Source organism: Podarcis pityusensis (genome assembly GCF_964106645.2).
Source record: "Podarcis pityusensis genome assembly, chromosome: 8".
NCBI classification, from domain to species: Eukaryota; Metazoa; Chordata; class Lepidosauria; order Squamata; family Lacertidae; genus Podarcis; species Podarcis pityusensis.
Window position 1 is genome coordinate 40,365,123 of NC_138033.1, and position 15,959 is coordinate 40,381,081.

General features: G+C 45.4%; 1 protein-coding gene across 3 annotated transcripts in view; it reads right to left on the reverse strand.

Annotated features, from left to right (window-relative positions):
• CMIP (c-Maf inducing protein) overlaps window positions 1–15,959 on the reverse strand; it is a 149,613-nt gene that overhangs the window by 22,789 nt on the left and 110,865 nt on the right. For all 3 annotated transcript variants that reach the window (XM_081015817.1, XM_081015818.1, XM_081015819.1), the window contains 3 exons: window positions 11,675–11,716; window positions 3,947–4,009; window positions 2,695–2,775 (listed from right to left, as the gene is read on the reverse strand). In XM_081015817.1, the coding sequence (XP_080871943.1) occupies window positions 2,695–2,775; window positions 3,947–4,009; window positions 11,675–11,716 (186 nt within the window). The remainder of the gene's footprint in view (window positions 1–2,694; window positions 2,776–3,946; window positions 4,010–11,674; window positions 11,717–15,959) is intronic.

Here is a 15,959-nt window from a genome sequence, read left to right on the forward strand (position 1 = left end):
TTTTTTAAATAGTTCATAAACCGCTTTGGGAATCTCAGAGCTGAAAAGCAGTATATTACTACTGGGTGATAATCAGCTAAATCATACTCAAGAGTAGACCAGCAGAAATTAACAGACTTCTGTTACTAAAATCTATTGCTTGTCACAGACCTACTCTGAGGATGACTGACACTAGGTACCACCCATTGCAAACAAAACAAACAAATATTCTAAACAATGTTAAGATCCAAGGATGGCAGTATCACATAAGTAACTGATTTTGTACTGAGAGCTTCTTCCAGGTGTTTTAAGTGTGGTGGGGTCAGCAGGGGACCAAGGGGTATGAGCACGGGGGGGGGGGGGGGAAGGACAGGGAGCTTGTCATCTGCTGTGATTTGACTCTCTATGTGGCCTCTGCCTGGCAAAACATTTTGCTCTTGTTTCTTCATGAAATTCCTCAGTCTGTTGTCATTCAGTGCCTGAGTATAAAGCCTCCTGGTTTGACTGCAAACAGAAGTGCATGAGATCATAAAAGGAATCTAGATTTATGCTTCCACTTATAACGCCATTAGAATAACAAATGCTCCTATGGTGTCACGTGTGGCGGTGGTCCAATCCCGTCACAACTAATAAGGCAGACTGCAACAGCTGAGGAAGGCCCTAAGCAAAGAAAAAGCATGGCCACTTACACACAATAAATCCAGATTCTCATTATCTAGCCTGCACAGTTGATCTTCTAGCCTGTAGCTAAAGAGCAATTTTACACCCCCCCCAAGCCATTGCCAATTGTCTGTTCCAACCTTGAACTTAATTGCTACTTAATTGGGATTTTTAAATGAATTGTTTCCCGCCACCCATTCTCTATCCTGTCTCCACCACCAAAACACCCAGACTTGTAGGCCACAAAACCCCTGCCTTCCACGCATTTAAAAATATGCGAATGAAAAAATGAAATAAATCTGATATAGCGCTGGATTCTTAACACACACACATTGTTGGAGATTCCTGGTGCCAAGTGAGAAACTGCAGGCAATCTGACACCAGTGGTGTGAGCCTTTCCACACTGCAATGACCTGCAAACAGCTGCAAGATCAGTCGATGTGCACTTTTTTGAAAATGGAAAAAAGGGAGCGTCACTTACAAAGAAATTTGCTGCATAGCATAACAAGGCAATAATTACATCCTGTGGTTTTGACAGCATTTATTCAGAGAAGGGCTTGTCATCCAGTTAAAAAATAGTCATCATATGTTGAGCAATCCATTGATTAAGTCTGTATATGAGCAAAAATAATTACAAGAAGAGCCTGGCGGCAGGATCAGACCAAAGGCCTGTCTAGTCCAGCATCCTGTTCTCACAGCGGCCACCCAGGTGCCTCTGGGAAGCCAGCAAGCAAGGCCTGAGCACAACAGCACTCTGCCCAACTGCAGTTTCAAGCAACTGGTATTCAGAGGCCTGCTGCCTCCAATAGGGAGGTAGAACACAGCCATCAGGATTAGTAGCCACTGACAGCATAAAGACATTGAGTGGCTTAGTAGCACAAGACAGTGTTACATGTGGGAGGAAAGAAAGATAAGCACACTGCACATGTTATCACAAAGAGCCCTGCTGGGTCAGGCCATGAAAACATAAAAAGAACTCCCCTGGATCAGACCTTGGGACCAATCTAGTCCGATATCGTGTTTCTCGTAGTGGCCAACTAGATGCCCCTGAGCAGCCTATGAGCAGGACATGCAAGGGCACCAGCTCCCTCTGAAGCAAAAAGCGTCACTTCCTTTGTTTTTAGACAACACAAGCTTGTGCCGTAGAAGAAACACGAGCGCCAGAAGCTGCTTTTTAACAGGTCAGAGATGATTAGTCCATCTGACCAAGTATTGCCTACAGCGACAGGCAGTTGCAACTCAGGGTTCCTAGGCAGAAATCTTTCTGAACCTCTGTTACTGGATCCTTTTCACCAGGGATTAAAGGGATTGCACCTGGATCCTTCTGCATTCAGAGGATGCTCAGCCCCCCTTTTGTCTTAAAAGAAGCAGTCTCTCCAGTTTGCAAGAGAGAGGGAGGCCTCTTATAAGTTGGTGCTTGCTGTTTGTAATGACTTGAATGCGGGGAGGGAAGACCCCACAACTTTGGTTAAAAAATCTGCAGCCCGATTAAACAGGAACATCTTTGTAGCTGATTAGAAGTTTGGTGTTTGTTTGTTTGTTTGTATTTTTTAAAAAGGTGGAGATTGTTATTTCACTGTATCTGGGCTAGATTTGAGATGATTTTTATATATGAAATGGATTTTGCAAAATTAAGTATATTGATTGTGTATGTTTGTATAGAATTTCTATCATTTTTTTTATTGTTGATGTTTTTATTGCTAAATCACTTTAAGAGATACAGTGGTGCCTCGCAAGGCGAATGCCTCGCAAGACGAAAAACGCGCAAGACGAAAGAGTTTTCCGTTTTTTGAGTTGTTCCGCAAGACAAATTTCCCTATGGGCTTGCTTCGCAAGACGAAACGTCTTGCGAGTTTGTTTCCTTTTTCTTAAAGCCGCTAAGCCGTTAATAGCCGCTAAGCCGCTAATAGCCGTGCTTCGCAAGACGAAAAAACCGCAAGACGAAGAGACTCGCGGAATGGATTAATTTCGTCTTGCGAGGCACCACTGTATTTTATAGGAAGCGATCCATAAACGGAATAGCATGAAATAAATAAAATAAGCAACTTGACTCACCATATTGTGTTTGAGGATTCTTTGTACAACCGGAGTGAACACTTCTATGACCACCATGGATCGAGGGCGTTCTCTGCAATGCTGCATTAAGAAAGCACACAGACACATATATTTGAAAAAAGAGTTGAGAAGAGGCAACTTGATCTCTCACCAACGATTATACAAAGCCATCAAATAAATCAACAAAAGAAAATTAGGTGCTCCCAAATTGGTTTTTCACGTGGTGGGTTACAAAAATGCACCAAAATGGGGTATAACTATGTAAAGAGATAGCTTACTGGGAACTCTAAAAACAAATTTTGGCTATGGAAGATCTGAATCTTATGAAACAGGAGGGACAACCATGGTCGATACACGTTGAACTGTCATTGGGCAATTTGCCCTTTGTAATACAAAAACAATGCATGTATCAAGAACATAAGGAGAGCACAGCTGGCTCACACCAACAGTTTATTGTAACAACCCTGTGAGGCCGGTAGAGCTAAGATGGTATTCTTCAACCCTGGAACCCCAAATGTTGCTGCATCATCCCTGGCTGAGCTGGCTGGGGATGATGGGAATCGCAGCCCAACAACATCAGGAGACCCAAAGTTGAAGAACACTAGGTGAAAAGGCAGTGGCTGGCCCAAGGTCACCTACTGAGCTTTCTGGTGGAGTGTGATTCGATTCCTGGTTTCCCACTCTTAACCACTACATTGCTTTGTAGCTAGTTGTTACCCAGGGTCGCCAAACTCCTCCACCAGGTTGTCTGCATGTACCAGTGAACTTGGGGAGGGTCGATCTCTCACTTTGCACTAGGCTTTGAAGAAAGGCAGAGACAGCACAAGCCTATCTTGCTGCATCTGAAATTTCCCCTGTGTTCTGCCACTGGGCTATGGTCCACTTCCTGTTCCTGTATGTACAGGCTGTTTTTAAAAATGTAATGGCTTTGCATTAAAATATCTGGAAAACGTTGCCAGAATTAAGTCCCCCAATACAATGGCTTCAATATGCACATGGAGCCTGGCTATATGTGGAGGAAACCACCCATTTATTTTAACAGAAGGGAAAGATCCATAGTTATATTGGTGGCACCAGAAAGGAGCATGCCCAAACACTGAGAGTAGGGAAACTCCTGAATGCACAGAACATAGATTGTATATTCAAACCTCCCATGAAGGTTAAACCAGTTGAAGTCGGCAGCGTAGATGTGCACTGAGCATAGCAAAGTCTGGGGAATGTTTTAAAATACACACACACATTTCAGAAATACCTTGCAGAAAAATTCACACAAGTCAGGAGGTGGGTGGTTGTTTTCCAGCAAAGGTGCAAGTGCCTAAAAATAGAGATAGGACAGGATTATACATAGATATTTGACTGTGTCAGGGACAGAAAGTTGCATTATTAATTTAAGTTAAAGAAAAAAAATCCAATTTGAACTCATATTGGTATGCAATTCCTGTTTGCATATTACATGAATATATTCTTTAAAATAAATAAGTTCTCATTTACCAATATCAATAAGTACATACAAATGTTGATTACTTATTATTTTTTTCCATCATTCACACCAACATAATAAATTAGTCTTGACATTATTGCATAACCCCATAATTTACTTAATCATTCATTCATCGTTTGTGTGTAATCATCTTTCCAGTTTTCTTATAAAGTATCTATATGTAAAAGACGAAAACCATTTAAATAATAATTAAAGCAGCATCTGTCTAGTATTTATTTGCTTGCAACCCAAAACAGAAAAACAAATGTTAAGACTGCGGTACAGCAAACATTGCACAAATTAAAATACTGTTAAGCCCCTAGACTCTGTCAAGCACAGAGGTAGCCATGGAGCCCAGGGATGGCAGGGGCCTGGGGTTAGGGTTCCAGCACTGGGAGAAAAGAATCCAAGGAGGCAGATAATGTAGACTAAGACAATAGTCAGGATACTAGGGAAACACACTAAAATAAGGGGGGTCCCACACTGCTTACTTAGTTTGCTGGTTTGCCAAGGATGCCGGAGCATCAGTTAGAGGCGGTGGCCGGCTGGGCCTTGGAGTTCCCTAACCTATTGGTATTGGGGGACTTCAACATCCATGCTGATGCCACTCCCTCCTCACAGGCTCTGGACCTGGTGTCTTCCATGGCGACACTAGGGCTCTCCCAGTTTGTTTCGGGCCCCACACATCAAGCAGGCCACACGCTGGATTTGATCTTTGGCGTTGGTATAGATGTGATCATGTCTCCTTCGATGAAGGTGCCATGGTCTGATCACTACGCTCTGAAAGCCAGGATTGATTTTCCACCCCCACCCTGCTTAGGTGGCGAGCCAATTTGGGCTCGCCCGCAGAGGCTGATGGACCCTGATAGATTCCGTCAGGCCTTGCGGGACCTTGCTCCCCCTGGCGACTCATTGACTGAGCTTGTTGAGGGCTGGAATATCCAGCTCCTAGCAGCCATCGATGAGATCGCACCTAGGCGCCCTCTGCGACCCCGCAGAAACCGGGCTCCCTGGTTTACCGAGGAGCTTCGGGAAATGAAGCAGGACCTCAGACAGCTAGAGCGAGTATGGCGGGGTACCCGTGACGGAGCCTCAAGAACATCTTATAGGGTTTTTATGAAAACCTACGAGATGGCAGTAAAGGCCGCTAAGAAGTCCTACTTCTCGGCCTCCATTGCCTCCGCTAGCTCTTGCCCGGCGCAATTATTTAGTATAATTAGGTCTTTAATGTCCCTTGAAGGACAGGCAAATTTAAATAACAATTTGACACACAGCTGTGAGGCATTTGCGAGCTTTTTTGCGGAGAAGGTCCTGTTGCTCCGCCATGACCTCCCTGCCAATTTGGATACAATAAAGGAACTGGAGGCCCCTCGAGTCCAGTATTGGACCACTTTGACCGGATATCCCCAGCCGATGTGGACAGACTCCTCCGAGCTGGAAAGCCCACCACCTGTCCTCTTGACCCGTGCCCGTCTTGGCTGATTAGAGCGTGTCCAGACGAGGTGCGGGCCCCCCTGGGTGATATCATCAATTTGTCCCTTGGCACCGGGATATTCCCAGGGGAACTGAAGGAGGCAGTGGTGCGTCCGCTCTTAAAGAAAATATCATTAGATCCCTTAGATCTATCCAATTACCGCCCGGTTTCGAATCTTCCATTCCTGGGTAAGGTGATTGAGAGAGCGGTTGCTGAACAGCTTGGTAGGTTTCTGGATGAAACATCGGCTCTCGATCCATTCCAGTCCGGCTTCCGCGCTGGTCATGGGACCGAGACGACTCTGGTCACCCTAACAGATGATCTCCGCAGGCAGCTGGATCGAGGCGGGTCGGGGCTGCTGATTCTTCTAGACCTGTCAGCAGCCTTCGACATGGTCGATCACGAGCTCCTGGACCACCGCCTTGCCGACGTGGGGATCCAGGGCACAGTTCTTCAATGGCTGCGCTCGTTTCTCTCTGGTCGGGGACAGAGGGTGGCACTTGGGGGGGAATTGTCATCGCGCCACTCCTTGGTGTGTGGAGTGCCTCAGGGTGCGATTCTCTCCCCGATGCTTTTTAACATCTTTATGCGCCCCCTCGCCCAGCTTGTCCGGAGTTTTGGGCTGGGTTGCCATCAGTATGCTGATGACACCCAACTCTATCTGTTGATGGATGGCCATCCTGACTCGGCCCCAGACACACTGACCAGATGTCTGGAAGCTGTGGCTGGATGGTTACGTGGAAGCCGGTTGAAGTTAAATCCTTCGAAGACAGAGGTCCTCTGGCTGGGACGGGGAGATATGGGATTGAGGGGGCAACTCCCATCTCTTGCGGGGGTGCAATTAGTGCCAGCACCATCCGTTAAGAGTTTGGGTGTAATCTTCGATACCTCCCTTTCAATGGAGGCGCAGATTACAGCTATTAACAAAGGAGGCATTTTTTCATCTCCGCCAAGCTAAGCAGTTGGCCCCTTATCTCTCTCGCCCTGACCTAGCCACTGTGATCCATGCGACGGTCACCTCCAGACTGGATTATTGTAACTCGCTCTACGTGGGGCTGCCCTTGAGACTGACCCAGAAACTCCCGCGGGTGCAGAATGCCGCGGCGAGACTCCTTATGGGGTCTTCGCTGCGAGATCATATTCATCCGGTACTATACCAGCTGCACTGGCTCCCGGTGGAGTACAGGATCAGGTTTAAGGTGCTGGTTTTAACCTTTAAAGCCCTATACAGCCTAGGACCCTCGTACCTACGGGACCGCCTCTCCTGGTATGCCCCACAGAGGAACCTACGGTCTGCAAATGAAAACATCCTGAAGGTCCCAGGCCTCAGAGAGGTTAGGCTGGCCTCAACTAGAGCCAGGGCTTTCTCGGCCACGGCTCCAATCTGGTGGAACGCTCTGTCACAAGAGACTAGGGCCCTGCGGGACCTGACATCTTTCCGCAGGGCCTGCAAGACAGAGCTGTTCCCTCAGGCCTTTGGTCAGGGCTCAGCCTGACCCCCTCCTCTGGCAATCTGCACAGAATTTTGCTTAATGGTTGCCATCAATTTGATTTTAATTAAATTTATAATGAATGTTTTTAGAATGCTGGATTATTTTGATTGTTGTTAGCCGCCCTGAGCCCAGCTTCGGCTGGGGAGGGCGGGATATAAATAAATTTTATTATTATTATTATTATTATTATTATTATTATTATTATTAGTGGAGTAGAGGTAAGATGCTTGAGGCTAGTTTCTGGAGTCTCTGGTTTGAAACCCCCCCTTCTCCCCCCTTTTCGATGCCTTAGAAGCATCAACCCACTATAAAGTTTATAAAAGAAAGCAAACAACTAATAACAAAACCATGTGACAGGCAGGTAGTTAGGGTAGTTCTCCATAATGCCTAACCACATTTGGTGCAGCAAATTCATTTCTAACCTTTTGTGCTGCCAGTGCAAAGAAAGCTACCTTGCAAGTCACGTTTGTGTCCCTATCAGCAGGATGATGACACGTTTTCACATAACATTTCACAAATGTTACTACTAGCTGTAGTAAACTGGAAGCACACACAGGGATTTCCATCCCCTCTGCTTTCTAACTTTCACAAACTAACATTCGATAGGGGTGAGTAAGAAAATTTTCAGACTAATAACTTGATAAGTCTTATTTTCAAAGGCTGCTCAGGGATGCTTCTTGAAAGGTCTGGGGGCCACATGCTGGTGGTGGGCGGGGCCAGAGGCAAAAGTGGGCAAAGCAAGAAATGCAAATTTTACCTTTATACAGTAGGCAAGTTTCTACACATGCTCTCACACACCTCTCTAAACTACACCCAGGCAAGCAAAAGAGGCAATATCAGAGTTCAATGACTCCTTAAAGGTAAAGGGACCCCTGACCATTAGGTCCAGTCGCGGCCGACCCTGGGGCTGCAGTGCTCATCTCGCTTTATTGGCCGAGGGAGTCGGCGTACAGCTTCCGGGTCATGTGGCCAGCATGACTAAGCCGCTTCTGGCAAACCAGAGCAGCGCACGGAAACGCCGTTTACCTTCCCGCCGGAGCGGGACCTACCGTATTTTTCGCTCTATAACACGCACCTGACCATAACACGCACGTAGTTTTTAGAGGAGGAAAACAAGGAAAATAATATTTTAAACGAAACAGTGGATGTATGATTTTTATGGTTCATGCTGCAGCCACAGACATGTGATCTGATGGTGAGTTTGGGGTAGCCCAATGCAAAAATCCTGAGGATCCATGTGGATCCGTGCTTTGAAACCACGTTTTAAGTGGGGAGGGAAGGAAAAGCACTCAAGGGACAAGGAGCACGCGTGGCGTGTATGGAGAAGGATGCTGCTAATAATGCAGGAGAGGGGTATAAGGGAAGAAGGCTCCTCTCCTCTCCCGCTTTGCTCCTTTAAAACAAGCAGGCTCTGCTTCTCCCTCTTCCCCGGCTCGGCTCGCTGAAAAGCTTTGCTGCTATTTAGCGAGCTAAGTGGGGAGGAGAGAGGGACAGAGAGCACGGTTGCTTTAAAGCAGCCAACCTCTCCCGCTTTGCTGTTTCAAAGAGAGCCACAGAGGAGGGAAGGAAGGGGAACCATGGATCCTCTGCTCACAACTGCAGCAGATCCCCCCGCCATCCGTAGGCATTCGCTCCATAACACGCACAGACATTTCCCCTTGCTTTCTAGGAGAAAAAAAGTGAGTGTTATGGAGAGAAAAAGACGGTATTTATCTACTTGCACTTTGATGTGCTTTCGAAATGCTAGGTTGGCAGGAGTAGGGACTGAGCAACGGGAGCTCACCCTGTCGTGGGTATCTGAACCACCGACCTTCTGAACAGCAAGTCCTAGGCTCTGTGGTTTAACCCACAGCACCACCCGTGTCCCATTCAATGACTCCTTACAGCTAGGCAAAATCGGTGTACGAATCAGGGCCAGTGAGGGGTGTGGCCTGCAGAGAGTCCCAAGGGCCAGGCAGAGAGACCCGGAGGGCCACACTTGGCTCCTAGACCTGGCATTCCCCACCCTGCTGCAAAAACAGCTAAACTCTCCATATTTTGTGCAGGGGAGTCTCAGAGTTTTGCTGCTTTTTGTGGAAATTACTCAGTCAAAACAAGATGTTTGCTGTACCCACACCCTGGGCCATCCTTTCTCTGCCCATCACTAGGCAACTCAATGTGGTTACATACAGTAAATATATTAAAGGTTTATAGCTGCTGTGGTGCATGTAATGACATTATGTCACTGCTGCCTTCATTGTAAATTACAGCGTTGCTGGAACAAAAGATTCTCAGTATCCGGGGAGGCCCTTGGGCCTTTCTATCCCTGAACTAAGGGATTCCTGGTATCAGTTTACAAAGTTGATCTCTTTAAGCACAACAGCTGGGACACTTTGTGTTAAATCTTTCAAACGCCAGAAGTTTGCACACATTTATTTACCTAACAGAATTTGTATACGGCTTAAGAATAAATGAAATCTCTAAGCAGCTTACAAAGAATGTACAATATGCATCAAATTTGTCGTTAAGAGTCACAAATTAAAAACAAGTCTGTTTTTATATACGTGTATGTATAAAAAAACCAGTAACAGAAATAAAACCAGCCAATTAAATACATACATTATAACCTAAAAATATACGTTGACTTTACATGTCTGGGTAGGCTAAAAAGTTTTTAGCAGGTGCCGAAAAGAGTACAGCAATGGTGACTGCCTAATGTCAATGGGAAGGGAGTTCCAGAGGGCAGGAGGCGTGACAGTGAAGGATCAGTTCCTTATGAGTGCACTAGCAACATTGTGTGGCACAAACAGAAGAGGTCAAGTGGGCACAAATGGGTAATGGAATCCTTCAGGCAAACTGGCCCCAGGTCGTTAAGGATTGTATATGCCAATAAGGAGGAGCAGATCTGAAGTTTGGGGGCTGCTCCTGGATTCAACCCTGTCACTGGAGGCTCAGGTGGTTAGGAGTGCCTTTTCCAGCTGTTCACACATCATTCTGTTTTATTAATTATTCTACATTGCCTCCCCCTATGTTACCATATTATTGCCACCTGGAGAGGCCCATTTGCACTATGGCACAATAAAAGCAGAACAACACCCCAGGTACAACGTTTGTGGTATAAAAAGTTATAGGATTTTTGCAGGAAACAATGGGGCAAGCGTCCTGAACCTCCATCCTGCTGCTGCTGAACTCCAAATCAGGACAGCAGAGAACATTTGCTCTTGTTTTTAAGTGGCCCACCCGACCCCTCAAAGGGCATTCTGACTATATTGCTGCCAGGTAATAACAGGGAGCACAAATTAACCTATTTGGGATCGAAAGGAAATGTTAACTGTGGCTTTGGAAACTGATTGCCATGACAACCACCCAGCTCAACTGGGCTCCCGAGTGGTGGCTAAGTGCAAAATTCACACCTGGCGACAGCTGTGCTCTGATGTCGTGTTGCTTTTGCTGGAAGATTTGCCGAGACATGATATGATCAGGTGATGGCAACATCCTATATTGGATTACCAAGTAAATCTCTTGGAAATCGCCAGTGGCCGAAATTAAATTAGAATGAGGGGAGGCAATTTTCACCTCTCTAACAAATTGCTAGCATCATTAGGATCTATTTAGTTATTTATTTATTTTTAATGGCTCAATGGAGAGGACAAATACTTACTTTTCCTCTTATTTAACTAGCAAACCAGAAACATTTGGGATTAGATATTTATGCAGGAAATGGGTGAGGCACCTCCAAAGTGCCTAATGTAAACATTTTTGCAAGAAAACCCCCTAATATAATGCATTATGCACACACCTTTCCCTAAAGTTTGCACTTTTTGCAAATATTGTTTGCCTGTGGTATGGCCTAGTGAGAGTTCCAAGGGCCAGACAGAGAGACTTGGAGGGCCGCATGAGATTCCCCACTGCTGTGCCAAGACAAATCATGGCTTAGCTTAGGGCAGTGTCGCATCAGAATGAGGAGCAAAGAGGCCACAATCCCCTCTCTGAGAGCCCACACATTTGCTTGCTTGAGTTCAGCCATTGCTTGTCTTAATGTTACATGTGAGGATGCTTTCAATGCAGTGCTATTTTTAAGAAATGTATTACATTTTCCCAATTGCAGCAGCTCAAGTCAGTAATAATGCAAAAACTGACAAAAAAAACTGCTTAAAAAAGCATGATGGAACAAACGCAAATTAACTAGGCAAAGTGAACATCTCATATGTCTTTATGATCTGTTCCCATACCTGCTGGAACCAACAGGTCCTGAACCAGTCAGGAGTGTGGCCTAGAGTAGAATTTATAACCATGGCTTCCTCAAACTTAGACCCCCCCCCCTCCCAAGTAATTTAGAAACTGCATTTTTGTTAGGATGTACAGAAAAACTCTCATACGCTCATGAAACTACCATTCCAAATTTCTTTGTGGTAGTGAGGAGAAACCCTGAGAATGAAACCAGTTTTAGATCTATAGAACAGTACAGAAAAATGAGCAGAAGAAAAAAAGACGGGGAAAGGGTAAGCAAAACTAAATGAAGTTAACGACAAAAATATGTTACTCCATACTCACCACAATAATGTTTTCATGCTCTTGAGTGGTTAAGTTATTATTCTGAAAGGGGAAAACAAATGAGAAAATCAGCAAGCAAGCCTGCTCTGTTTTTCTTCTTTTTTAAATCTGGGTAGGCTTGCAAGTCCTTTTCCCTTAAGTGTCCTGTCTTGAAGAGTGGCCAATATGGCACAGTCTTAAAAGAGTGGCCCATCAGCTCCCATATGTTCTAGAACCCATCCCTTTGTCCTGCACTGAGTTACAAGACTGGACCTGAAGAGCATCTCATCCAAGCACAGGCCCCAGAGCAGGGATTGGCAGAAGGTACCACAGCAGCACCTGGGTGATTTGCAGTGGATCTGTAAGAGTTTCTAACTTCCAGTGATCAATGACAACCAAAAAGACTGTTCATCCCACCCCCACTAATTTTGGGCTGCTGGGGATAGGTGGGACCAATACTGGATTTTTGTGTGAAAGCAAAGACAGTGAGCTCAGCTTTGGTCCTGAATCTGTGGCCTGCACGTGAAAATTTGCATGTGTATATGCAGGTCACCTTGGTCTTCATAACTGAAGAATGTCTCCCATACCAAAGGTGTCTGTCCAAGTCAACAACCCACAATGAACATTTCTGGATAACTTATGCCCAATTGAACCATGTAGCCAAGTACTGTTGGCTCTGACTGACAAAAGCTTTCCAGTTATCCAAAATTAGTTCTCCTCAGAATAGACCCACTGAAACGAACAGACATCACTAATTTAAGCCCATTAATTTCAATGGAACTATTCTGTGTACACAGCATAGTTGCATACACAGTGCTCTCGTAACTTTCCCCCTTACTATCCAAGATCTTTAACTGGGACTTTTTGTCTAGATTGAATGTGCACCACCACTAACCTATGGCAGCGATAGGCAACATGCTCCCTGCCGGATGTTGTTGGACTACAATTCCCATCATCCTCGACCACTGGGTTCATTTTGGCTGGGACTGGTGGAAGCTGTAGTTCAGCAACAGCTGGAGGGCTGTTGGCTACTTCTGGGCTATGGCTTCTCCCCTTACACATTTTCCTAAGTGGGAGAGGGAACACAGCTCAGCAGCAGAACCTGTGCTTTTAATGCAAAAGATCCTAGCTTCAACCCTTGGCAACGCTAGAGTTTACTCCCACAAGAAGCAGTGAAGGTCACCCACTTGGATGGATTGAAGAGAGGATAAGGCAAATCGAGGAAGGATAAGGCTATCAATGACTGCTAGCCATTATAGCTATGTTCTGCCTCTGCTGTCGGGGGCAGTACAGTGGTACCTCAGGTTACAGACACTTCAGGTTACAGACTCTGCTAACCCAGAAATAGTACCTCGGGTTAAGAAATTTGCTTCAGGATGAGAACAGAAATCGTGTTCCGGCGGTGCGGTGGCAGCAGGAGGCCCTATTAGCTAAATTGGTATCTCAAGTTAAGAACAGTTTCAGGTTAAGAACGGACCTCTGGAACGAATTAAGTATGTAACCAGAGGTACCACTGTATGTCTCTGAATAGCAGTTGCTAAGAATCACAAGTGGGGTGAGTGCTCTTGTGCTCAGTTCAGCCTGCTTTCAGGCTTCCCATGAGCACCTGGTTGGCCACTGTGAGAACAGGAAGCTAGACCAGACGGGCCCTTCTTGAGTCCTTATTTCTATGGGAAAACGGGTCTTGAGTAAGATCTTGGGTAGCAGCTGACAGAAAAGGCCTTTGCCTAAGACCCTGGAGAGTCACGGCCAGTTCGAGTAGTCACTATTTATTTGTTTGGACATTTATATCTCACCTTCCAATGATAAAATCGTACTCAAGGCAGCTTGCAATAAATATATCACAACAAAATTAAAAGCAAACCTAGCAATAAAGCAAACTGCAGTTGGCAATAAAGCAAATTTTGTTGGGGGTACCCTTACATCAAGCTCCGAACGAGAATCAAAACATCACTTCTGTTACTGCTTTTATCAAACGATTCTATCCAGCTCTGTCCATATAGTCTCTTTATTACTTCTTCATCTTCTTGTTGTTATCATGTATTCCTTTCTTTGCAATCTCTGATAATCTTCGCAAGCAGGTTAGGAACAAACAACATCTGCGTGGATTTTGCACACTCCAAAAGTCATATCTCCTAAGGACAGCCGCCATTACTCCCCTTCTTCAAAAATTTATCCTCGGTCCGTCCTATTAATTTTCCCAAGCTTGCCACATATATCACAAAGGGGCTGTGCCAGGTATCACATTCAATCCATCATCTACATTCCAATGACCCTGGTCCTCCTCCCCTCGTCTTTCTTCGACAAGCCTGTCTTAGCAAGACGTCATTAACAACTGCGTCATAGAATTTTTCTTCCGCACTCCATATTTACCAGTCCTCTCTCCACTCAATAATTCACTCCACACAGCTCTTAAATTCTTGCTTGCGATTAGTAAAAGGCGACGATTCGTCTCTCTTGGGGTGGAGGTTTATAAATACTCACATGAGGCAAAAAAAATAAAAGTTTTTTCCTCCACCCCCCCCTCTTTTTTCGCTCCGCACATACCAGTCTCGTAATGGTGGTTCATTGCTTGATTTATTTGTCTCCTCCCGTCGCTCCAAACACAGAGATGCATTAATCAGCAGCCTTATCTCTCAAACTTTGCTTGATGTAAGTGCTTTAGCTTCATTCCAATTATATATTTCCAATTAAAATTCCGGGCTGAAGCTAACCAGCGCGCGCTGATTGGAATCGGTGTCAGGAAGAGCTGACTTCATTGAGGGCTCGTGCCAAGTGACCGGCACTCCCGACTCTCGGATCTGGGGGTGCATTGTGGACACCGCTGGCAAGGCAGCCCCCCCATCTCCTTGGGGGGGTAGGAAGACTGCATACTTCCCATAGCAGCCTCTTATTACCTCATATGGGTCAGAGAGATGTTATTGTCGGCCATCTTCCAATGCGCCACCTGGTGGCCCCCTAGCTTAGTATTGTCAACACTGGCTGGTAGCAGCTCTCCAGAGTTTCAGACAGAGGTCATTCCCAGCCCTACCTGGAGATTGCCGGGGATTGAACCTGGGACCTTTTGCATGCAAGGCAGATGCTCTGCAGTTGAGCTGCAAATCTTGCTATATTTCTATTAACCAAATTTGGTCTATAGTGGCACAAAACCTGCCTGCACATCTCACAGACAAAGTTCATACTCAGAATGCTATCATGTTGCATGGCTGATAGTATGGGAGCAGGGCCTTTCTCGTGTCTCTCTGGAATCAGTTGGTCTAATGAGACCTGCTCCATCCTAACATTAACAATTTTTAGGAAAAGGTGGAAGACTTGTTTTACTTTGCTCAAACTCTGAATAGTTGCTTTTTTTAAAAAACGGTATTTTCCCTTATAGTATGGACATGATCTCATTTATTTCAAAAGGAGAGAGCCCGGCAATGAACCGTAATCCCCCGATTGTGGGTTCCTGGCATTTGCAGAACCTGAGATGCAAGGCAAAATGTACAGACACTACCTTTCTCATGTCTACTTCTCCCATTCAGTGTTTTAGTCCCTCGCCTGTTCCCCTGGAAAAGTCCTATGGACACTCATGCTTCAAAGTGCTTCCCTTTGGCTGGAACATGCCTCATTTATCGGGGATGGGCAACTTTGGAGTTGTATTTGACTCTTACTCTGAGAATATCTATGGAAATGAATGAACTTAAGTTAGCCATGCCCAATAATTTCAGTGGGCCTACTCTGAGTAGGAGTATTACAGAATACCACCCACTGGCTCTGTAGCCACATGCAGCCCTCAGCTGAATCCCACGTGGCTCTTGTTTAATTTCAAAAGCCCTCTGTTTCTTTCCTGGCAGCCCACTAGATGGGGAAGAAGGGGGGCAGAAGAGAGGGAGGATGGTCACACACACACTTTTGACCATCAGCCTACATGTGCCCCCCAAAAGACCATCCTCAAGATAGTGTGTCCCTCAACAGTTGCCCTATATATTTTGTGCATCTGACTATGTGAGCTGCAGTCTGCAAAAGCCTACAAGACAATAAATCTTTACTTCTATGGTTCTTTGTTTTCTCACTATGACAGACTAACATGGTTTTTCCTCTGGAAGTTACGCATTTTGAAGGAATTGCTGTTTATATTTATATAAATATAAACTGATTGCACATTTACCAGTTTTCTAGGTTTATTTGGAGCTTTGACAGAGGAGGCAGGAGTATACGGCATTCAAAAAACAAGTAAATGCCCAACATCTTTCAGCAGCTGTTCACATAGTCTGCTTTTCAAATCATTTCTTATCCTCTGCATGATTTGCCTCTGTTGTTCCAC